This window comes from Falco peregrinus, chromosome 4 (genome assembly GCF_023634155.1).
Source record: "Falco peregrinus isolate bFalPer1 chromosome 4, bFalPer1.pri, whole genome shotgun sequence".
Classification (NCBI taxonomy): Eukaryota; Metazoa; Chordata; class Aves; order Falconiformes; family Falconidae; genus Falco; species Falco peregrinus.
This window is the reverse complement of record NC_073724.1, coordinates 49,657,057-49,682,840: the sequence shown is the minus strand read 5'-3', so window position 1 is coordinate 49,682,840 and position 25,784 is coordinate 49,657,057. Positions and strand designations below refer to the sequence as shown.

The window sequence follows — 25,784 nt, the reverse complement described above, 5'->3', positions numbered from 1 at the left end:
TGAAATTCCAATTATTAAATCTTTTATTTATTCAAATAAATAACTAAATGCCTATGACTTTCACTTTTAAAATGCAAGTGTAGCGATGCCAGAATTACAGAGAAACTTTCACAGAGAGGAGACAGGCAAGTCATCTTCTGCAGAACACACATTCCACGTTTACTTCTCTAGAAATGCACCCTTCTGTATTACAATCTGCTGCTTTACATGAGATTAGCTATTAGATGTCAGGTTTGTTTGCAAAAGGCTTAGGAGGAGAACTGTCAAGTCATATATGACCAACTCTGAAACATCTCAACAATCCCCATACTTAAAATTAATACATTACACACTGTGATCTTGACCTTACTTAAACTGACAAGCGCTACCACTAAAATTAGTAAGCATTTGGTCACTTAACATAAAAAATATTGGTATTTTATAGCCTGCAATAATTCATTTTGATAAGTTCATCTTGTATTTTTTACATCTGCTTATTATAACAGTCAACTATTCCCAAAGAGTTCTTAAGGACCACTAAGCAAATAAGATGAACGCTTCTTAGCCTTTTTTCAACAGCCAAAAATTAACTCAATCGACCTTCTGAATAATAAGAATTGAGTCACACCACTCCACACTGCCCTGTGGCCTATTGAAAGCTGCAAAATTAATGGAAAAAGAAAATCAGCAATTATTCATAATTAAACAAAAAATAAATAATTTTTACCGCACAAAATACATTTTACGTATTTTCAAGTAAGATTGTTTATACAGGATGAATTTTACACTATACATGTATTTTGATGTTGAAGCATATACGTACAGAAAAAAATACTGCCACAACGAATACACTTAAATACCTGTACATTATTTACATTTTAAAATATTTTACACAGCTCCAAACCATCAGCATCATTTAGTTAAACACATTTCAAACTGGAGTGTAATGCTTACAGTTTTTTAACAAGAGGATTTCAGCATAAATGCTGCTTTCAGTTCTTTATCAATTCAATACTCAGGTGTTAACTTTGTTCCATGCCAGCCATCAGTGACAAAGCTAAAGATTCCACTGCAAACCAAACCATAAAAAAGTAGTTAATATTTGCATTTGCAGCAGTCTGTAAATATTTATTGCAATATTCAATTCTGTAGTTTAAAAGGAAGATACACATTTATTTTTCAAATTTTAACAGTTCAGGATTTTTTTCAGACAGACATTTTACGCATCTCTGACAGTTTAGACAATATTTCACCAGTTTCATCATCAGTTATCAATTTGTTATCTCAGGTGGTAAGAACTGGTAAGAAATCAGCTCCTTCGTTTGAAATACTAACTGCTGTACATAAACAACTGAGCAGCACTCTTTTAGAATCATAGAATCATGTAGGCTGGAAAAGACCTTTAAGATCATTCAGTCTAACCATTAACCTAGCACTGCCAAGTCCAGCACTAAACCACATGCCTAAGCACCTCACCTACACGTGGTATATAAATCTCTTAGAACATGCACCTACATCCCAGCTAACTCCATTTAGCAGTTGCCCCCCAATTCAAACTAGCACTGATTAGCAATTTAAGCTAATATCAGTCTGCAAATAGAAGCAGAGATATGTCATCTTCTGCTGTTTCTGCTACCAAGGAAGTAGCTTCCAACAAGTGGGCAGAGCAAGGAGGTCGGTGCAGCTGCAGCTGAGGCACCATAATATTAAAATTTTATCTGTTCAAGATACATCACAGCTGTCACCCAACATAAAAAGAATTCTCTTCTATGCTCTCCAGAACTTAGTTTCATTCATTTGTTCAGTAAACTGCTTGTCACTTGCTTGGCTACATGAACACTCCCTCATCGAGGAAACAGGTAAACTGAAGATAGACGTCATAAAAAAAGCAGGACACGACTACTCTAAAAAATAATGAAGTTAATTTATTAAGAAGTAAGGCTTCATGTCCCTCTGAATACCTCACAAAATGAGAGTCTTTAATATGTACTGACAAACAAAACCAGATTAAAATGTAAATATGCTCCTAATAAAGCTTGTGTCCCAGTAAGTGCAGGTATGTGAAAAGTCTCATGTACTTACAGTGTGGAAAAGAGCCTCGACAGACAGCTTTGTTGAGAACAGTTACAAGAAACATGTGACAGTTTTTAAAATCAGATTCCATCTTCTCTATGGATTCCATCCTACAAAACAGTTTTAAAGAGGAATGCTTAACAGAGTAGCCACTACATTAGCTTCTAAATACGACCAAAACTTTACAGTAAATGACAAAAGTACTCTTTGCATAGTATCCTGGCTTGAACTTACAATTTTTCAGTCATGCCTGTGTATATTACTTCTAGAAAACAAAGGCAATTTTGTCAGGAGCATCTGCACATTATCACAATGCCATCAGTAATTTACTCATCATCCTAGAAATCCCTGAAGCGACTAGGAGGAAACATGTGGTTCCAACTGACAACTATTATTCCTACACAGCTTTGTATTTCAAGACATCCTTTACTGGTCCCTATTGCTTCAGAGCTCCCTGGGATAAACCAACACTGCCAAATAAAAGGACACCCACACTGTTTCGCTATCAGCCAATTACCAAATTCCACTTTGGACTGTGCCAGCTAGTGCTCACCAGAGGAGGGAGATGATGTAGTTCACAATAGTCTCTCCTTTTTCCCCTCTCCTAAGAGCACAGGGATGACACTACTTCAGCTATGACTTTTTCCTGCCACATCCAAGAGCACACAAGCACATATCCTGAGTTTCAATCTATCAGCCTTCACAAATTATTTCTGACACTTCCTATCAGAAAAGCACTCCAAAAACAGCAACTTCCTGATGCCACAGGACAACAGGATCTAAGTTCTAGGTAGCATCTGTGCCAAATGGAATTAGTCCTGAAACACATGGACGTTAAGCCTGTCCACACCAGCGGGCCTCAGGGCCACAGATCAACCCCTTGAGTGTTAGACATAGCCTTGGAGACTTGCCCACTATGACTCATCCTTCAACCAGCAGGTTACACTAGCTAAAGTATAACGTATAAACTGGGAGAAGAATGGTTGGAGAGCAGCCCTGCAGAAAGGCATCTGGGGGTGCTGGTCGGCAGCAGGCTCTGCTGTTAAACACCGAACAAAGTCCTGTTATTTCACATAAAAAATACCTCAAAATCACATTCTGAGCTGTGAAATCATGACCATGTAGAATTTTAGGTATATATACTTACTTCCAAGCCCCCAAACCAGCCTGCCAGCGGTCTGCAAACATCAGTACTAAATTTAATACTTTCATTATAGCTTCTTTCACAAAGCTCACCTAAGATAACAATTAAACCAAAAGGAACAACTGTCAGAAATCCACTGTTAAGCACAAAAATTTTCATTATTAAGCTGCAATATAAAGGTATCCCATGCCATTTAATGTGGTCTGCAGAAACAATCTCTTAAGTACAATGTGATTTTTCCAAATTTAATTTGTGTTTGGCAATTGCTCTCTAATTCATTTCATGGCTGACTATTTCAGTAAGGACTATGCACAGACAGTATGTGGAATAAAAAGCTACCATGCTATTCATGTACCTCCCTTTCCTGCCATACCAGTATGTATAATCCTCATGACATTAACTATTTCAGTTTAAATCCACCCATCTCTTAGAAACAAATGAGTCGTGTAAAATCCAATATAAATAATTTATATATATCTTCTCTCCTTGACAGAATTAAGCCAAGACTCGCAAGGGAAACTGGATCTCAATATTAAGTTTGGAAAAGCTACCACCATCTCCTCAAGAGTACCTATATATTGCTTAGTATGTATGACCTGCAAAATAGGCGGACAAATAGTACTAAACTATTTTCTTGTCCTGCTAAACTCAATATATCAAATATGGCCATTATTTTTCACCCACCTTTTCTCTCAGTAGGCAGCGATCATGGATTGTAGACAGGTATCTATAATGAATCTTTATCAACTGATCTAAATCTTTGGCTTCTTCTACCTGATGCTGAAACTCCAAGCCTGTACTGTGAAGAATCTTAAAAAGACAACCACAATTACTAAATTCTATGTTGCACACAATTGCTTGCGACTCTCTTCCAATACTTTTGTTTGTTTGTTTGTTTTAAGAGCCTAAAATTGCCCAATTCATTCATTCTTCCATCTGAAATTTTAGGCTCACCCTCCAAATTACCACCAATAGCAAACAACTTGAGGCCTTCTCATAACTGCACAATGACATTCCTTATACAAATGGGAATACTGCCATTGCACAAGGGCAGACAGACTATCCCCAGAGCAGCTGATTTGGAGTCTATTAATTTTACTGAAGGCAAAAAAAATGCAATAGTAATAGCAGAGCAGGTATGAGTCTACGTGCATTATCTTCATATTTGAGAAGTCATGTATACACTTTTGGATCTCCATACTAGAGGTTTTTGAGAAGGATCCATTTAACTAAAATGTGTAGTAACACTTCTGTAAGCATAATAGCTCTTAAGAGAGTAACAGCTTACAGAAACCTGTTTTTTACGTGACTGTGCTTCAGTCTTCTAGCATTGGGAGAAACAAACAAAAAGAACTAGTAACATCCAAAGATCAATCATATGCATGTAGAACTTCTAAAGCATTTTTAGAATTACTGCTTTTAAAACTGCCAAGTTAAAACTGAAACATGTTAGCTCAAAATCATTTTGCAGAAAGGACATTAGACTAAGATTTTGCTTTTTTAAAGGAAAATTAATACTGCCTCTCCAGTTACACATTCTTAATATAAACGAAATTGTGATTTAAGACAAACCCTAGTCATGATGTAGTTGTGCAGGCTGTTAACAAAATGCATAAGTTTCACTCTTAAGAGGAACATGCGATGTATTTGTTGTTTTATACTTTCTGTTTGCACTCCAAATAGAGGAAGCATTCTTTGTTCTACTACAGTTCCTTCCTTTGCCTCTGGGTTTTCTGCAGCACAGACTAGTTCTAAAAAGAAAAGGCAAGATTAGTATACTGAAGTGCTTATGAAGACAAACTGTAGCTAAAATATCACTTAAAAGTGAAATGTGTTATTTATTATTCTACACACAATACCGATGTAAAATTTTTCTTGCAATTCAGGTGTGTTATTAACATATAGCAACAATACCATGAATAGTTTGACAGTGTATGTACAATGTAATTTGATAAATACTAGAATAGGAAATGCTATTTAGGAACTAAAGATTATATGAAAGGGTAAAAAAAAAATCTACATTAAAAATGTGTATACTATCAAATGTGTATATACAAAGGGAAAAAAATTTAAGCACAAAGCCATACCCATAAAATATAAACAATAAAAAAACTAAGTAAGTATACACAAAAAAGTGTATTTAGGAAGAGAATGACTTAACTGGTGTACAAAACGCAGTTGAACCCATCAACTTTCTAATTTATTCTTCTACGACATGAAGCGTGCATCTACTTTATACAGGACAGTAAGAGTATAAAAATTAACCTGGTGAAGGAGACACCAAAAGATCTCTTTCCACAGTCCCCAGATACTTAAATTGCAGCTTAGAGTATGTATTCCCAGCTGTCGAGCTTACCATTTCAATCTCTAATAGAGTATTTTTCATCTTGTTTTCTTAAATTGTTTGCAAGGCATTAGTCATAAAAACTTGGACTATACATAAAGCAAAACATTTGGGTGTGGTAGACAGACCTTCTTTCAACAGCAAAGACTGAGGAATGAAGAAACAAGTTTCCAATACAACTAACTAGACCTGAATCAGAGACAAAGGGAATGCATGAATACTGTTGTCCCTGAAGCTGAAGTGAAAAATATGCCCTGCTTAATACATCTAATTTGCAAAGCTAATAGAGATTAATATTTTCTAGAATTAATCACATTCTAACTGGTTTATACTACTTACTGCAGAAACCAGAAGACTATTTCTATTCTCAGACAACAGAACAAGTTTTTAGAGTATCTTTCACTGAAGATGTTTCTTACCATCAAATCGTAAAACATCTAGACTATACTTGGCCCACTTTATTTGCAGTAAGAGCAGAAAAACTTGATTGTAAATTTTTTGGCACTCTAAGCTTATAACTATATCCACAGGCCAAGGAACCTAAGAAAAGGAGAGAACAATCAAGACAGAAAATGTAAGTCTCTTTAATACAACATTTCACATATGTTCTAGAATAAGAACTACAGCAATTTTAACTTACTACCTTGTAACTCAATGTCAAACCATCTAAGGTGTGGACAGGGAGTTTCTTCTTTGCCGTATCAACACTTTCAAATGATATAGACAACCTATTCAAGGAAACAAGTGATTTAATTGGTGATAATCTGTTTTTAATTAGTGGTTAGTTTCATTATTTTTTTTTAATTTCCTATTGCTAAATACCAACTGTCTGATTTAATCTGAAAGACTTGGGTAGAAAAGATGACAACAACTCAAAACTTCATTAGAACAGATTTTTTTAATGAGTATGCAATAATTAGTATTGCATTATGGAAGTTAAGCACATTAGTACAGGTAGGTGTGAAAGAAACATCACTAAACTATATTTTGCAGGATTTTGCATTTTACCTTGCACTGTCCTCTGGATAGCGTTGCCCAACCGCTTCCTGAAGTTGAACATTTAAGAAAGCAACATTCTGCCAAGTCTCCTTTTCTCTAATTTTGTCAAAAATAGACGTATAGAAGTCATACATGGTATCTCCAGCTTCAAGTAAGAAGAAGTTTCTCATTGCCTGCAAATATTCTACAAGCCTAAACAGGAACAAATATATAACATTCCCTCAGTCTTAATCACGCAACTGAAATCAAGCTCAACTGTTACAGGAACAAAAAAAACTTAAAGCTTCCTCACTACAAGAACTCACTGTTGAACACAAACTTAAGTCCACAATAAATGCTTTGCTTAACCAACAGACATTTCTTCACTTACATTCACAGAAAACAATATAACCAAACAATTTTTTCCTGTAAGCTTGAACAGCCCTGCTAACTTTAACGAAGTGCTCATGGTATTCAGCTATCTTACAAGGCCAGGCAATTCTCAGAAATAGCTTGAAGTTTGGAAAATCTGTCCCTCTCTATATATACATAACTTATGGAAAGAGATGCAATTTTCAGGGAGAGCTGTCTAAGAAGATACTTTAATATAGAGCCCCAGAATGTTATGATATGGATTTTCCTTTTTTGATAAAGTAGGAAGAACAGTACTGCTACAACTCTCACCAGAACTATGACTATAAATACATCAAGTATTTTAGAGAGATTAAAAGTATGATGACTTATGACCATATGAAAGGTAAAAGGCAAAAGGACATTTTACTCTGTTATATAAAGGGTACCACATAATACTCTTATGCTTACTATACATGTTTTAGTAGCATAACTGAATCTCTTATTAGATATATTCCAGCTTCCTAAAATTTGTCTTCCAGTTTCAAATGACAACATTTGTTCGAAACATTTTCCCCATTGAATATCCACTGAAGACAAATGACAGTCTTGCTGCTGATTTAAGCTAGACCAAGTTTTCACCCAGGATTTTATCATGTTAGATACCCCTTTCCTCCTTAATGATTTTATTGTTGGTTATCAAATTGGAGAAGAAACAGAACATAAAATTGATCCTTTTAGTGTACGGCATACCACTGGTAATTTAAAAAAAAAGTCTGGGAAAACCAAATCTATTTTCTTACCTATAATCCTTCTTTAAAGTTTGCATTAAATTACCACAGCATTCCAAGTATTCCTTGTCTATATGGGGATAAAGGCAAGACCTCAATGTCAGTTCAAAAGTCTGGCAGGTCACGGATTCTGAAGATCTATCCACGCAAACATCTCCACCAGTAAACTTCTCGTGGAAGTCACTCTGTTCCAAATACAATCTTCAAAATAAAACAAACTACTTAGGGAAGAAGGTTTGTAGTTCATATGGTATGCAAAATGTTACACTACCAAGAGTTTTAATCAAAATTGGATCCTCTGCTCTAAAATATATGGTGCAGCAGTAATAAAACCTGTTTCTTAACTACAGTACACATTAAGCCTGTTCAGTGGTCCTCCACACTGTTTTTGTATGACCAGGAAGGATGGCATACTATAATCACATAATTGTTCGAGGAATAATTCTGAAAAATAACATCAAGTTCAAACACTCCACAACTTAAACAAACCCATTATCTTAGGAACTTTTAAAACTGTATGATGCATATACAGCAGTCAGATAAACTTCCCAGGAAAGAAAAATACAATTAAAGAAACAAAGTAAATATTTGAACACCACCAACAAAAAAAAGCAAAACCCAACAACAAAACAAACAAAAAAGCCCACCACGCACATGGATGAGTGTGTTTGAGGCACCTTAAATATGCAGTCCCTACATATTATCTGTAATATTATGTTATGAAAAGAGAGTATCTGCAGTCTGCACTTGGTAAGTTTGTAACAGAAATGATAAAATTATTATAATAATTTGTGAGAAGATACTCGCTACCTGAATCCATCATAAAAGAAGTCCAGCTCATAGCAGTTACTGCCTTGAATGACTGGATGAGTCAGATACTGAATTAATCTATCAATTTTGAAAAACAGAGCAGTCCCAATGAACAAGGGAAGTAATAGTCTCATCTACTATTAATTATGATTTCTTTACAACAAACTCCTCCTAGGACTGAAATGAAAACATGTAAATCACCAACTAGTATTTAGGAAACACATAAACAGCTATTTTCTTATTTGTAATCACAAAGAAAGAAAGATTTTCAGACTTCATCTTTCCTGCTAATTTCCATAATGAAGGAAGTCATATAGAGCTTATAAGTATCTTGAAGAACAAAGAATTTTTATGCAATTAACAGGAATTTTGGAAGGCTTTTAAAGTTAAATTACTTAAGCCCAGCACAACTGAAGCTGCATTCTTCAAAGAACAGACTTGGTACAAATCAAAGACTTTTGTACAAATTCCAAGCAAACACATTTAAAAGTTTAGAATTCACAACAGCATTCACTATTAAAACACTTATTTGCTAAAAGCCCGTTATGTTAGGTTACTCCCATTTTCTACGATAACAGACAGGAGTAGCAGATTCTTCGCAGATTTTGTTTTTCCTTAACTAAGCACAAGGGTAGTCTTTAGTTAGCTTCTGTCACTGATGTTGGTGCTCCTCTTTATTCTGCGCTTGCTTCTTTTCAGCAGCAGCAATAAAAATTTGGTTTACTAAATGTCACCTGGTAATGTCATGGCAGAATATTGCTCTCAACAACACAGTAGGAAGATTATTCAGTTACCTGGCAAAATTAATAGCCAGCAGTGGGTCATGGACATCGTCCAGTTCCAAGTGTCTTTCTGCTATAGACTGCATCTTTATCAGGCTCTGCTTTGTGGCCTGCTGTTCTGTAATAATATCTGGAACAGACTCTTCTCCATGCCGCAGGCGAGACTGCACCGATTCCAAGAACAGCGTATACAAACTCTTTCGTTCAGCATCTAAATTGGACAACACATTCCATGGTAAGATTTTAAGAGGAAACATCCAAACTAAAAGAACTCCATAGTCCAACATTTACTTGAGGAAAAAGCTCAAATACATACTGAAGTAAGTATTGCTAAAACAGTAGGTCTAGTCCAATACAGGTATATGTTCAAACAGATTGCTGAACAGGTGTCTGTAATATGAAAAATTTCTGAAACTGTTAGAGAACTTCCTTCTTCAGGTGCAAAGGCAGTTAATGCTTAGCACCTGAAACAACCCTTCAGTATCCACCAGAATACACTATATTCTCACACCAATGTGGGAAATAAACCTAGAGAGTCTCCAAAATAAATAGTTCTACCACTAACATCAAGAAACAGCAAAACAAAAAAAAATTATTTTTAAAAAAATCAACATTTGTTACACTGTTGTACAAGGTTTTACAATGATTCAAGATAAATATCCTAAATATTCAATTATTTAATCTAATAGTAATTAGTAAGCACTAAAAAAAATAAAAAGTTCCATATGCTATCAACCATTATTAATGGAAAACAACAGCTTTACTATTAGAACATACAGCTGTTTTCTTTTGTCTCATAACAAAAAGAAACAGTTCTACAAGCACATGAAAACAAGTTTCAGAAAAATCTGAAGCAATTTAAAAAATAAAGCAAAGGGAATACTCAAATCTTTATTACTTTGCTCTTTTCACTTGTTTGTATTGGAAAAGTAGGTGTTTTCAATCAGAGTGGAAGTTTCCAGCCACGATACTGACACTCAACATGGAGTGCTATATTATTCTAAAACGATGGAAACACTACTACAAAAAAAAATACACCTATACTGTTTACATACCCTATGGCATGACAGCCCACAAACTGACATCTCACCTCTTGACGCAGCCTGCTGTGGAGAGCCATCTTTGCACTGAAGATTCTTCAACAGCTGCATGGATTTTCCAGCCATGATGATTTGCTTCAGCACAGGTTTCAGAAAAGAGACCATAGTGTGTTGCCTGCTTGAAGGGGCCTGATCACTGCCAGAACTAGCGCTGGCATTATCGCTCATCTTCTCTTCATTCTCAGTCTTCTCTGACACACTATATAACGTGTAGGTAGCATACCAAAAATCTCTGTGATTAACTGGAACGTTTTTGTTTCTGGAAAGAAATAAAAAGCTGGTGAGTATTTCCCTTTCCAAAAGACAAAACTTCATTACTAGCACATGTGCATTATCTTTGCTCTGTACTTTGCTTTTCTCTTAAAATAGTCAAGAAGCACTGTCAAAACCATGTAAGGTAAGTTCATTCATATCACAAACTATCTAGACACCTCTAGAAAGGATGACAGCTTTAGCAGGATAAAGAATCAGCTCGAAAGAGATAAAACAGTTGTGTAGCCAAATAAACCCCCCAAACATGGCAAAGAGAGTAATTATAATTAGATTTGTTCCGGAAGTTAACTATTCATAGTGACATGCATCCTTAATAACAAAATGATTAGTGACTGACTTGCAGATTTATTTAAAACCCACAATGAAGCAACTACAACTGGGAAAACTGAAAAACTGTAGAGTAGGTGAAACTCAATTCATAGTTCACTTTGCTTTTTTGTATTGTTTACATCAGACACTCAGTTTGGTCTTTGAAGTCAGATGAAAAATTGCCTAAATGAACTAAAATGAAGCACAAATATAAATAGAAGTTGAAATCACCCCTGCTGGTAGCACTGAAAACAACTACAGAACCACAGAAAGAAAAGTCAAGTAGGATGTAACAAGGACATTAATGATCTCAGCTACTGACGATCTATTACAATAGTACTTAAGTTGTTCACTTACTTCATGCTCACCTTGACCTGCCTTAACAGACAGAGGTTCAATTAAGTTTGGCAGATAGGGGAAAACGGATTTGTAATTATGAGCCAAAACCAATTTCTATATTCACTTTCTACTTCAAGCTGTCAAAAAAGGGACCAGCAAAATGTAGCATATAAGCAGAAGAAATATTAACAGCTCAAATAACGTTTAGGATATGTGCATGTAATTCAAGACACCATATTGTAGTACAAGTTGGAAGCAACGAGTATTTTAAGTCTAAATAGCATTTGATTTATAACAACTACAGATTAGTAGAAGAATTAAAAAATAAATTTTGTAATTTTTGCAAATGTCTTGGTTTTGAAAAAAAAAGTTTACTGGTTTTTTTAGAAGTCAACACACTCAGAGTCAGACTGCTAATTCTTTATTCCAGATGGAAAACCAAAACATTTGATTTCTATGTCGGAATAACACCTGGTACAGCTCCGTATCTAATGCAATTTCCCTAATGGGAAGTTTAAGACAAGTTATAAAAGTATCATCAAGACATTAATTCTTCTTAAGCAAAATAACAAACATGAAAAACTACTTTTATTGTCACCTTCTATTTCCTAGGTTCTACAACAGGGTTTGTATTCATACTTGCCCAGTGTCACCTGTGTCCAGTATCAGCATCCCTACCTCTGAATGATAAATTCCTTTGCAGGATCAAACAGATTACCATGGACTATCCACTCATCCACTATCTGTAAGTATGGCCTCACAGTTTCAACCCAGAGAGAGAACAGAAGAGATACCTGAATTTAGAGGGAGGGAGGAAGAGAGAAAGAAAAAGCAGGTGACTTTTTATACTAAACATTAGAATCAATATGTCAAAGCCTAACATCTCAACTGTGCAATCATAGTTTATAAAATATACACTACACTTAAGTGTTTTTAAAGAGAAAATGTTAAACTAAAATTACAGCTTTTGTAGTTTTAACGGACGCCTGCATTGTGCATGCTTCCCCTTGTTACTTTTGTCATCACAGTTGGACCCAAACAGCAGTTTTCATTTTTTTTCCACTCTAACATCTCTTAAACAGTAAGGGATAGTCATAAAACATTCTGTGGTTTTATAATATAGAAAACAGGAAAATAAAAGGACATGATAACATTGACTATATTTTCAGCAGCATAATCAACAAATTACTGCAAAACCCCAAAACCCAACATTTCAGCATTAACTGGATTAATCATCTGCAGACATAGGAGGGACAGTTATTCCAAAGCTCCCTCTTTCGTAACAGCTTCCTGACCTGTGATTCCCCGCAGTTCATCCCCTCTCCAAAAAACACTGCTGCTGATCTCCTCATAAATCTGATTTTGTCCAGGTTGACTGGACTCATGTCAGAAAACAGTAATAATGTATTATGGATATCAAATCTGTCCTCAATCCTGTGTAGCTGAAGGCTAGTGTGCTCCATCACCAGAAAGAATTCTAAGTTAGGGCATTTTCTAATGTGTTGTTCTATTAAGGAAGGAATGATTTCCCCTACCGTTTGCTCAGACGCTTCTCCAACACTGTCATATTCAAGAATAGCTTTGTAGAGAGTATTAAGCAGATGAGATGCTCGTACAACATTTCTGGTGTCAGGTGGCACTTCCGCTACTCCTGTGCTGAAAACTTTGTGAAGCACCTTCAGCTGTGCCAGCCGGGGAGACAACTTATCTATTACTATTGAAAGTGTGACTGTTTTATCTGAAAAAAAAAACCAACCCAAAGATGTATAGAAGTAACATTCAAGAGAAAATCAGATTTTTTCAATGCTATTAATGAGATTTTGAAATGCTGCATGGCATCTTTCAGTTTCAAAATGTATCCACATAATGTTTTTCATGTTTCCCTCTTGTAAAAATTTCCTTGTGTGCCCCCCTCTTGTAAAATTTCCCGTGCACTGTACCTTTGTTGATTATGCATTTTTCAATTTCAGTAAGTTCTTCTTTAAAGCTAATGAAATATTTATACAAGGCCCACATAAAAGCTTGGTAGGTTCTGAATGGGGCTTCAGTAGTTTTCTTTGGAGTAGAAGCTGTTCCATGCATTATGCTTTCCGGGCTGTGTCCCATCACTTCATCAATAAACTTCTGTAGCCTAAACACAACTTGACCATATGCCGCTATCTGTTCCAATACAGATCTCAGGCAATTCTAGGGAAAAAAAAACCCCAAACTTTTTAGACTCATCTAATTAAAATCTACATTTTATAAAGCCTAAAAATGAAATTGTAAGATTTTTCAATGTATTAAAATGTAACAAAATTCTGCCATTTCTATCACTTCATCACGTTCTCAGACATGGGAACAGTCCATTCAGTTTTATTAAATCGCATGTTCTTGGTTTACTCAAAACACAACTGTGGAAATGTAATTTTTCCACAAGCAGTTTAATTTGCTATTCCTCAAAAATACATCTGCCTAATGACAGACGTATTCAGCTGAGATTCAGAAACAACTTACATGTGTTAAATGAGTTACAATAATATCATTCCGCACAGCCACTTTTCCGTCATTCAGCTGAAATATAAAAAGCTTTTTCACTCCTGAAAGTAGCCTTGAAAAGAAACAAAAAGAGGAGTAATTGTTTTCCCTTCATGGACTCATAATTATATCATTAATAAAACAATTAGCTCTCCCTGCCTAAAGGTTTCTTTTCTTCAAATAAAAGGGGACTACAGATCAATTAACACTGTAAGCTGTGTTAGAACAAGAACAACAAAACACTAGCATCCAGTAAACATCTCCTAAAGCTCCCTGACATTTGTAATTTCCAGCTATAGGATGACTCCAACCTGCCTTCTAAAATTGGACACTGTACTAAGAATCCATAGGGGCAGGATAAGAACAAGTTGGTTCCTCTTAACAATTAGACTTGAAGAACTAATGCATACATGAAGTAGTAAGTTACTTTCTTCTTTGTGAAAGTGAATGGTTAACACACACAAGCATCATCTTTATGCCAGCTATGGTGCAAGCTCAGTAATAATTCTTTCTTCACACAACTTCAAATCTCTCATTTTCTTGAAAGAAATACTAGAACTTAAAATGCCAGCTTTCTGATGTTGCTCTTACCAGAGAGTTTCCCGTATAACCTGAGTTTCAGTGACTAGTGTTCTCTCCTCTGGCACATATAAAGGATCACTGGTGTACAAGTGGTGGTCCCTTAGAAAAAAGGAAATGAAAACAATTTAATGGCTGAAATAACAGCTGATTCACTGGAAAATAAGAATGAAACAATAATCTTAAGGCTCAGTTTTGCTCTTATCATACCTGAGTAGATTCAGTGCTCATGGGGGCGTTTAAAGTGTATAAACAAAAGCAGAGATTGCTTTCATATTCTTAAAAAAAATACTATGGAAAATATTCAAATATCACCTAGTTGTACGTAGCAAGGCAAGCAATTAAGTAAGAAACACCTGAAGTACTGAATCTGTGTTGTTTTGTTGTTTGTGGGTTTGGTTTTTATTGGGTTTTTTATTATTTTTTTAAATTCTTGATCCTTGATAATTTTTTATTATTTCTTATTCAATACTGAGAAAATTTGTAGTTACTTTCTGTTAAAAACATTAAGCTAAAAAGTAAAATGCCAATTCCCCTAACCCATACAAGAAAATTCACACTTTAGCCCAAAAGTTTAATTAAGAAATGGAAACTCTGACAGCCACCTAAAAACTTTCTCTTATGATCCCATGTTATGCCATTCTTTGTAAGCCTTTCACAGTATTTTTCATATTTTAGCAAAACATAGAAAAATTATTTGCATTTGCAGTATTTTGACTTGTTGGTATCATCAGTGGTAAAATTCATGTAATCATGTTAAAAATTCAAAAATTCAAAATAAGTAACAGTGGTTATATATCGTACATAATATATGTAACACACATCTGCTAACAACACTACAACAGAAACAGCATTGCTTTACTTATGTTCCCGATTTCTTATTGGTTCATAAATGGCTAGATAACCAACAAAACCTAAAATAAATTTAACTCCTTGATTAGGAAATTCATTAAATTAAGGAACCAAAGACAAATCTAATGATCTGTATTACTGCAGTACTGATACATCAGAATTTGGGACAGAGGGAAGAATCGGGATATTTTTATTTTTTTTAAACTGAACATCCTTCTCATTTTCTTTCCAAAACCCCAATGATATACTGCTTTATGTTCCTTCCACACACACAATCTGTGTTTAAGCCTAACTTTGTAAGGCAGGCACCAGAAACAAACAAAAAGTTAAAACTGTAGGGAACTCCTCACTTTCAGGATCACTTACAATCCACCTATATTAGTTCCGCGGAAACCTTTGTAAGGGTCAAACCAAAAAAATTTCAACAATAAGATTTGCTTCTTTGAAAAAAGAAAGCCCTCTTTCTGATATGATAAATGTAATAAAAACTTATTAACAGGAGAAGAATCTATTAATAGAAAAAACAGCTAATTTGTTCATCTTATTAATTTGTACCCTTTTAATTCTGTTTTCAACTAAATCAGTAATAACTATACTAACTTCATGCTTCCACAGTAAGGAAGCTTAATAAAGTCATTACATAGCATTGTACACCCGTGAGGAATAAGCGATACTGTTTTCTTACCAGACTGCAGCCAGGTTGGAATGCAAGTGCAAACTATGTGAAAAGCGAGGAGCTCTTCCCGTCCAGTACTGAGGAACTACATGCTGCTCCAGCCAGCTGCGAGCATCGGGTTCACCAACTGTGAAAACAGGTGACAAACTGTGAGATACTCTTATTTTTTCAGGAAATGCTTATAAAACACAGGAAAAAAGTTATTGATATGCCTATCCACTCAGCTGCGGGAATCACAGATCTTTGCAAAGGAGTATAATTCACAACTATTTACACTTTACTGCACTCATATATACGATACCATCACAGACAAGTAAATCTACATAGAAATGCCTCCTCTCCTAGAAGGTGCAAAAGTCCTACAAAATAAATTTGGAGATACATGTAGTTTCCAATTCTTCTTCAGAAAATATGCTTCTGTCTCAAGCAATCCCCAAATATCTACAAAACCAAGCTGACTTTAAAAATAAACTGCCAAATATCAATTTTGTTACTATGTTCCTTTTTATTACGTATCTAGAACATTTCCTAAAAGCGGGATTTTTTTCTTAAATGTGATTATCAAGAAAACTTAACCTAATCCCAGTTAGACAGCTACTGCTTATACAACATATATAATGAAATCTTCTTACACAAAGTATCCTGTATCCTACAACATTCTATGCAAAGTATATAGCTACAGTTAATACTCCCCTGAAGCCATTCAAGAGTAAGCCACTAGTGTTTTAATCACATAAAATTACTTTTTTAAAAAAAATGCTTCATACCCAAAACTGAGTCAACTGTTTCCACTGTCAACCAAGTTTTATTTCAGCATTCCGATACTTAATAATAAACATTTAAGTTATATCCATACAACTATGTGCTACATTTACTGTATAAATTTTCCTTTCTATATTGGAATATCCATGTACATTTCCACAGAAATAAAACAGAATTCTTCTCCATTAGCAACAACAGAAATCAGATCAAACCTTCCATATTGCTTCTTTACTGTTAGAAATAACAAAACAAAAAAAAATGTAGTGAACAACAAGGTACACCTTAAAACTACAAATACTGGTCTAAAACACAATACCTCAATAAAGAACAATAAAGCTGCATTAGCTTGCTAAGTTTGAGTATGTGTGACTATATCAGAATTACTGCTTATTCTAACCTTTCCAGGAAACGTTAGGTACTGTTTTCTTATTTGGATCTTGGTCTTCTAAAGGCGTCCTGTCTACTTGAATACCAGAGTCCTCTCTGCTCAAAGGCTGAGTGTCTTCCTCCTCTTCACTTTCTCCAGACCAATCCTGAAGTGCAACAAAACCCCGTACGCTTCAGTACAACACAGGAGACAGACTCACCTCCTATTCAAGCCAAACATAAACTATTCTCCTTTCTTCCACTATAAAGTAAATCCAGGACACTAAGACTAACATAACTGTCTACCAGAGACTGATTTAAGTTATACATAACATTAATAAATGGACAAATGAGAGAACTGGAAAAGATCACAGAACTACAGCAAGTTCTGATTAGGAGCAGGCAGGGGTCAGCAGAAGGAGCCAGTTTAGGTGCAGGACTAAGTCAAAACATGGTGAAAACCAAAAACATTTGTATTACTGTTATTCTGCTTGGGTCTGTGCATATTTCATGGTATTAAGTAAGTAGCAACATACCCGGGAATCTACCAGAATGAATGTGCAGAGCATACAAATACAACTTAACCAGATCTCTAACATACTTCAAACCAGTTTATACAGTTTGGGTTTTTTACCTTAAGACATTACTTACTGGTGTATCTACACCTGGGCCAAAGTAGATTTCTTCTCCTTCCATCAGATACTTTCCCCAATCAAATTCTTCTTCCTTTTCTAAGAAAAAATAAATGTATAAATAGTAAGTATCAATTAACTCTTTTCCTCTAAAAACATTTCCAAAGTAAAAATTACCTTGTTACTCTAAATCTAAATCAAAAGGCATTCCCTTCCACTTAAAGTTACACCACTGTTCCTTTAACAAAATTACATACTTTCAACATGACGTGTAAATTGTGACATATCAACCACGTACATTCCTTATTTATTAGTTCTCAGATTTGTTGCTTACAGACTCAAAATATGCAACATAGCGTGCCATCAGCACATTTATCTGCATTATGTTACACTACCCTATGCTTTAATCCTGGAAAAACATGCAAGAATGCAACACATCAGTTATTGCAACTAGTCCCATTCAGCTTGGTGGAAACATTCTAAATGTATAATTTACATATGCACAAGGATCCTGGACTGTAAACAACATAAAGCAAGAACTGTCTTACTCTTCGAAAAAGACACCACATACGTGTGATGTGATATGTAATACTTTAAAAATAACAATCACACTTACAATATATTATATCTTAAACATGAAGCTTACTCAACTGTAATTAGTGTTGTTTGAGATAACCTCTTCATATTCACATTCCTGGAATGGGCTGAAAGTGCATTCAAAACACCGCCGAGGGAATGTGCAGAGATCATTCAAAAAGGAATCTTAAGATGCAAGATTTTCTTTAGGTTAGTCTGAAATATTCTTCTTTCAGTCTATGATACAACACTGTAAACAAATGGGGGATGGTATCCACTCAAACTTAAGCACAAGCCTCATTTTTAGGCAGTGAGTGAAATAGTCCTATTTTAGAAAGCAAGCAGCTGGGATCTCCCTCTGGAAACCTTCAAAGGTATTTCCCTTTCCTTGCCTACATAGGGAACATAGGAATTTACATCACCAAAGCTGTTTCAACAGACCTCCTATTGAGGTGCAAGACAAGAGACAGGATAGAAACTTGTTATGTGGCTTTGAGCATGTAAGCACTGCTGAACAGGTGGAGAATGTAGGTAAGTGATAGCACTACAAGCCAAAAAGAGCTCCCAATGTACTTTAGTGGCTGGAAAACTTCATTAGGTGATGTAACATAAAATGGGGGCAGGAAAGCTTTGCAGGCTACTTTAAATGTATAAATCACAAAAAGACAATCAATAAAGCACCTTGAAGTGAAGGAGATAATAAAATGGAGAGGAAAAATGTCCTTCTCATCAGATTGTGTTAATGGATTGTATCTGTCATTAGCAATATGACAGATATTAGCAAACATCTTGTAAACTTACCCACTTCTTTGACTCTTGGTTTTTCCACATAGGTGGTGTTGGATGGAGAATCAGACAAACACAACAGAAGAGACAGTATGGAATAGTGTGTATCTGTCTTCAAAACACATTAAAAAAGAAAAAGCAAGTCAGTAAGTGGTCTACAATATTTTGGTTAGGAACAAACTCAGCCTGTTATCTGAAGGAATGCTCCCCATTAGTTCCCATTCCGCAGTCCTGAATTACAAAAATAACATCTGCAACATGATATTGAATGTCATCCATTCTCTTTTGCCTACTAATTGCCAATCAATATACAAATACTCCAAAAGTAGCCACAGCATAAGCCACCTCTTAGTGAGCTGATAATCAGAGAATAAGGAAAAGAATTAAGAGGAACCCTGAAGTACTATAAAAGTTAAGAAGTCACCAGGGAACAAGGAATAATGGACAGCTACATTAACATGGATGGGGCAGGATGACACAGGTAATTGGCCTGCAGGAAACTAAGTCTTAGGTTCCCTTAGTTGTATAGCTGATTATTTCAGAGGCTAAAACACAGTTTGCTAAAACACTTTGCTAAAATTGCTACATTTTAGTATCGTGTTCACACTATTTTCCCTCAGAAAATCTACACAAAGCATGAAGGATCCATCTTTAAATCCAGTATTGCACTAATGCGGTTGGCTTTCAGTCTGGTTAGAATACTGTGCCAACACTGGTATGTTGCAGAGATTTGTGTTATGGTTTACTCCCTAATAACTGCTTACAGCATAACCATTCCTTATTAAGGAAAGATTTTTCTTTAGCCTGAGTCTAACTTTCCAAAGTTCTTCAGCAGACCATTTCATATCCAGACACATGGAGATTCTGCTATCTACATTATATACACTTAGACACATACATATACCCACTTACAAAGCTATTTTGGAAAGACAGCTGCTTGTATTTAAAAAAAATAAATTCAAATTTTGATAGAGCAGCATCACACTCATCTAGTATATATGGAATATAGTATGTTCCCACTGAACATTACTGACTCTGTAAGACTTCATCAAAGAACACCAGTAGGTCATTGACAGAATCACATGTGCAGGCTGGTGTTTCACTTACCAGTCATAAAGCTGATAAATACTCAGTCTTCCCAGTTATGTGCCACTGCTAAAAACTAAATGCAGGTTAACTTCTCAAATAGGAGATATTATCTACCCTCAGTTCCATTTTCAAAAGAAAAGAAAGAAAAAAAAAAAAAAGAGGACAAAAAAAGGGCTCTTTCAAATCTTAGCATACTTGCAACATTCGAGTATTAAGTGCTTGCTTGGGCTTTTGGTTTGGTTTGGTTGGTTTTCATTTTGACTCAAAACAAGCACAACTAAAGGTACTTTTTCAAAAATCTGCAGAGTACAGTATAACTACTGATGATATGTGTAAGCTATTGAGGGTTCCAAGGTTTTCCCCACAAATTAGAAGAAACCTAAAACAGTGCAAAGAGGTAAATGTCAGTTCAATGAGAAGTAAAATCAGATGACAATTCAGAACACACAGCCTTGTTCAAGAGTATCATTACATGGAGTAGCACCTCTCAAATCACAAGCTTAAATTTCCCAGTATCAGGGACTTTCAGTTTTCAAAGATCAAATTCACTATTGAACTACCAAACTGGAAAGCGACCAAGTGAGAAAACTTCTACCATATTCATCCAGTCCATATCCTAAATTGATGTGATACAAAGTGTATCAAAGGTGAAATATATACATACTCTCAATAAGGAAGCTACAGAGCAGGAGCACTCCACTTGGAAATACTAAAATCAACACATTCAGATGCGTTACTTGAGGTAAAAAAATGGGCAAAGAACTGCTCAGTTCTCCATTGTTTTAGAACAGATGGGAATCCAGATCTATCTAGATTCTAGCTACAACATTAGAACAACGTTGACCATAAAGCGTGCTCTGCAATGAGATGTCATGTAAGTGCTGAAACCCTGAAAAGACAATAAACACGTTTCTAAAATAAATGGGGAAATTAAAAAATACAACACTGAAAACCCATGAAATGAACAGCAACTGCAAACTCCACTGCTAAGTCATCTGAATTTTCCAACACAACATTACAACGAAGTCCTCTTCGTCAGTATAAGCACAAGAGTTCTGAAAAAAAAGAACAAGGAAATTGCAACATACTTACCTTTGTTTCTTCAACACTTGGGAGTGGCAAGTTCAGAAATTTTTCTGTTAGTCTCTTCCAGCTTGCAGCTTTTCCAAGGTCAGAATGAACTATCAATTTTTCATGAATTCTAATAACAAAAATAGTATCAAAAATGTTTCCAAAAAAGTGAACCAATGCATTATTAATCCATAAGCACAAAACTTACCCTTCTATCGTCCTCTCCACTTTGTGACTGTTCACATCAAGAAAACGGTGAAATCTGTGTAAGAAATCTGTATTAGACTACGTTTAAAAAGGAAGCTTAAGTAAGAAAATAAAGCTGATTTACATGTATGAGGACATTAGTAGTTTAATAAAGCATACTTCATTCAGCAATACAACAGCAATAAGCATCAAAAGAATTTAATCTCAGTGTCTCCTAACTCAAGAAGGATTAGCTACGATTGACCCTAAAGGTGGAAAAATGGAATGCAGATTACATTTAACCAGTGCTTAAACCTGAGTGGAAAATTACTACTGTATCAGCAAACTGAGCAATTAAAGTATGCCGTCAGTTAAGTCAAGCTGAGCAAGGAGATCAAGAAGTGTCAAAGGCATCTGTGTCAAACACACAAAAATTATCTGGGACTTGCATCACAAACACAGGCAAAACAAACACCCACAGGGGAAGGCCTCTAAACCCAAATGAAGTTCCTTTATAAATAGTAGAGTGCCTAAAAAAAAAAAAAAAAAAAAGAGCTTAATCAAAATAAAGATATACCACCAAAGGTATGTATAGGGACAAAGTAAGAACCTGTGAAAGGTAAGATGGACTTTGCAGAAGAAGTTAGTTTATGAATAAAGTTCTTCAGTTAAACAGACAGAAAACCAGGGAATATGATGTGACAGCAGTGAGCACAAGGTCAAGATATTCTATATGTAGTTCCTCAAAGCCAAACTAGTATTTTGCTGCAGCAACTGCACAGAACACAGGGGTAAAACTCTCATGACCACAGACAGAAATTAGAAGTACTGGATCTGAGTCAGGAGCAAAAGTTAAGCTAAATGGACTGAATTTGGAAAGACAATCTAAAATTACCTCCACGTCCAAGTAATGAACTGGATAATGAAACTATAAGGCAAGTAAAAAAGCATTTTTACTAAGTATCACTGGAGGATGAAGATATGCCCATACTAAAGAAAAGAAAAAATTACTTTGTTAACTATAGACCCATTAGTCTGATTTCAGCTCTGTGTAAGGCTTTAGAATAAAAGCACAATAAAATGTAACATTAATTACATAGCTGACATTTAGGTTAAGAAAATGTAGCTTATCTCATTTATTACACAGCACATTAGCTTACATAGGAAATCACTAGTTCAAATGGAAAATGGTGGTAAGCAGAAGAACTTGAAGATTTAGAAAAACAGACTGGTAAGACAACAATTAAAAAAACGAAACCAAGAATCTGCCTGAAAAGAAAAAAAAATGAGCTTAAGGGAAGTTATTAGTGAAATACCTTTAGTCTATCACTTAAAACTTTAATTAATAACCCTAACCTCAAAAGTACCTATTTTTTTAGGCAAGTTTGGAACATCATGAATAGAGGAGGACTAGCATGCTGCATAGATAGAAACATGAATCTGAATCATCAGATTCAGCATAGAAACATCATCACATCTATCAATACAAACCACAAGTTTCACAAATTTGGAACTAAAGAGTTTCTGTCACAACCTAAGGTCTCACAGTCTGGAAAAATGGTATCAGTAAATCTCAGGCTGACATTACACACACATTTCTTAGACAACAATTCTGACACAAACCCCTTCCTCTTCCCAAACCTCCCTGTCTAAACAGTTTGTTGTCAACTCTGCATCACTCTCCCTGTTTTCCTGCCATGTTGGTTTTTAAAAAAAAAAAAACAAAAAACAAAAAAAAACCCAAACAACCAACCCAACAATTCCCCAGCTTAAAAGACCATACAGCTACACAAGCAAACAGGTCACTGAAACAGTGAAAGATGTCACAAAAGGATATGGAAGGCAGGGCACATTTACCTGGCTCAAGAAACCCTGCTACCATTACCAATCTGCAGACACTGCTACAAACACCTATTTTGGTGGCGCTTCAAAACCAATAAACACAATCCTATGATGCATTACACAAAATATTTCTGGTAAATACAAAGAACACGGGGAAACAGCATTATAAATAACATTCCTACATTCCCAATGAATACAACTAGCCGCCTCAAAGTTCAGTTTAGAGCTGAACTTGTCAAAACACTGGCTACAGGTCATACCCAGCTCTCCCACACCTCAGACTCCTCTTTGCTGTTGACCAGTGGCTGTTTGGTTATTAAATAGTCTTATTTGAGCCTATTAGTAGTTAGAATTCACAGCCTGACTTGGTGTAATGGAGTTAAGCTACTGCTCACCCCAAAAAATGGATTTAAACAGCATTAAAAAAATGTAAGAACCTCCAATTTTATACGGATTAGGTACTTGGTGCATGAAGTTAAGCAAGTACATAAAACTACGAAAAGACAGCAGTTAGTGATAGTATGGGAATGGAAATGGATCTTGTAAAAATTGGCAGCTGACACAAACGGTAACTGTGGTAACTGAAAAAGCTGCGTGTAAAACTTTAGTAAGGCCATGTTAGATGGCAGTGTAATAGAATTAAAGGGATGCAGATAATGTGTATTACAGGTTAACAAAGACCGTGCTTATGACAAGCTCAAATAACATCAAACACATTATCTTCTGCATATTGATAGCCCTTCATATAAGCAGCACAGTATTCTTGGCCAGAAGCTTTATCTAGATTTGGTGGAGTTCTCTTTATTTGCTCTTTACATATAACGACTCCCTCCAATAAGCACGTCGAAGAGTACCTTTTTAGGGATCAGGAGAAAAGCCCATAAAGACCGAGGTGATAACGCGATGGAGTAACAGCGCCCGGCCCGCTGCCCGCACCCGGCCGGCAGCGCTGCCCCGCACGGGGCGCACGGAGGGCGACGCGGGGCCGCGCTCACCCCGCACCCGCGGGGCACCCCCCGCCCCTCCAGCCGAGCAGGCACCAGCGGCTGCCAGGGGCCCCCGCCGCACCGCGGTCCCTCAGCGCAGCGCAGGGGGCCCGGCCCGGCGCCAGCCCCTCGCCCCGCCCGGGGCTCCTTCCCCCGGCAGCGCCGCCGAGTCCGGCTCGCTCGGCCCCAGCCACGGCAGCCGCGGAGCTCCCCCCGCCCCGGCCCGGGGCGCGGGCGGCGGGCGCTGACCTGAAGTTGGACCAAGCGAAATTCAGCGCTGTCTGGAACCGGGAGCCGCCCAGCTCCTCCTCAGGCAGGCCGGTCACGCAGCGCACCAGCGCGCGGACGGCCCGGTCCTGCTCCTGCTCGAACCGGCTGCGGCGGCCCGGCGAGGCCAGCAGCGGCGTCGCCATGGCCGCAGCGCCCGGCCAGGGGGAAGGGGGCAACACCTCCGGGAGGCGCCACGGAGCCTCCCTCCGCCGCCGCCGCGCGGGCTCCCAGCACTTCTCGCGAGATTTCCCTCTGTCTTCTCGCGAGAGCCTCCCGCATTCCCCAGGGATGTCGGGGGGCAGGAGGCGCATGCGCGGGGCGGGAAGCGGGGCGCGGTGGGTCGGTCACTGGTCGGTGGCGGGAAGGGGTTTTGGGGGCCAGGCTGGGAGCCTGCGTCGCTTGGAGTGGCGCTGGGCCCTCCAGCCTCACTTCTGTAGCATCTTCCTGTTACGGAAGTGTCACTTGTCTTCCGAAAGGCCCCCGTAAAGCCGTGATCACCCAGGACGAGTAATTAGCCATTAGTAACCAGCCAAATAAGGGCCTGGGGCTGGCTCTGCGTCCCAGGGTTCGTTTCAGCAAATATAAATGCAATGCTGGTCTTGACAGGAGGATCAGAAGTCGGTTAGTGAGGGTGGGACAGACCAGGACTCTGGTTTTTTTCCTGAGGGCTCTGCGCTCCACGTCACACCAGCTACTCTGTGGCCATTTTCAGCCCTGCTTACTTGGGACGTTATTTAAGAGACGGCATTTCAGCGTCCTGTTGAGACCACCCTGTAGCACCAGGGTGAGGCAGCCGGCTGTGTGCCTGCCTGCCTGAACCTGCACAGCTGGGTGAACCGCTGTTAGTGGGTGTGCAGGACACAAGTGTGCACATCGGGGGTGGAGTAAGAAACCAGTTTTGTCCTAGTTCCATGTCAAGCGTTCACTGAGCAGCTTAAACTGCTTGTTTTTGTTCTTCCGTATGGTTCTATAGGGCTTCAAGAACAACAGGCTGGCTGTGAGATTCCTTCTAGAGAGAAACTAACCAAATTGGTGGGAAATATTTATTGACCAATTCCTGTAACAGCCCCTGCTTCGCTGCAGTCGTCCTGGCCTTTGTTGTTGGGCTTTGTCTTGCTTGATCTCATCAACAAATACTGAACTGTAATCTGCCCCGCCAAAAGTTCCTCTTTTCTGTTAAAACATTTATATTGGCACAATGAAAGGAGGAGCCAACAGATCAGGAGCAGTGGTAGAAAGAAGGTCTCAGAAATGTCCTTTTAAAGTTAAAATATATTTAATGTACCAACTTAATGTGAAGAATTATGTAAAAATACAGTCA

The 25,784-nt window shown here is 37.1% G+C and overlaps 1 protein-coding gene across 6 annotated transcripts; it reads right to left on the bottom strand.

The window, feature by feature from the left end:
- Window positions 1-24,701, bottom strand: TUBGCP5 (tubulin gamma complex associated protein 5). Of its 6 annotated transcripts, XM_055802236.1 has the most exons (25): window positions 24,443-24,701; window positions 21,388-21,441; window positions 21,201-21,309; window positions 19,035-19,131; window positions 18,309-18,419; window positions 17,677-17,756; window positions 17,057-17,192; window positions 15,907-16,024; window positions 14,382-14,471; window positions 13,770-13,863; window positions 13,214-13,460; window positions 12,809-13,011; window positions 11,952-12,067; window positions 10,343-10,611; window positions 9,265-9,463; window positions 7,673-7,861; window positions 6,549-6,731; window positions 6,184-6,268; window positions 5,960-6,080; window positions 4,769-4,947; window positions 3,881-4,006; window positions 3,200-3,288; window positions 2,062-2,162; window positions 934-1,048; window positions 1-638 (listed from the first exon to the last, which is right to left on the bottom strand). In XM_055802236.1, the coding sequence occupies exons 1-24, from the start codon at window positions 24,604-24,606 to the stop codon at window positions 1,002-1,004; spliced, it is 3,207 nt and encodes a 1,068-aa protein (XP_055658211.1). In that variant the 5' UTR covers window positions 24,607-24,701; the 3' UTR covers window positions 1-638; window positions 934-1,001. The 6 variants fall into 6 exon arrangements, with proteins under 6 accessions (XP_055658211.1, XP_055658212.1, XP_055658213.1 ...); XM_055802237.1 differs by having other exon boundaries at window positions 1-1,048; window positions 17,689-17,756; XM_055802238.1 differs by lacking the exon at window positions 18,309-18,419 and having other exon boundaries at window positions 1-1,048.
- Window positions 24,702-25,784: the final 1,083 nt, after the last annotated feature.

Bases quoted from the DNA above. Each gene is read 5' to 3' on its own strand.
- TUBGCP5 (XM_055802236.1), bottom strand. From the start codon at position 24,606: ATGGCGACGCCGCTGCTGGCCTCGCCGGGCCGCCGCAGCCGGTTCGAG. The intron at 16,025-17,056 runs GTTAGAATAAGC...CTGTTTTCACAG, and splicing joins ACCTAACGTTTCCTGGAAAG to TTGGTGAACCCGATGCTCGC. The intron at 4,948-5,959 runs GTAAGAAACATC...TTTTCTTTTTAG, and splicing joins AGATGTTTTACGATTTGATG to AACTAGTCTGTGCTGCAGAA.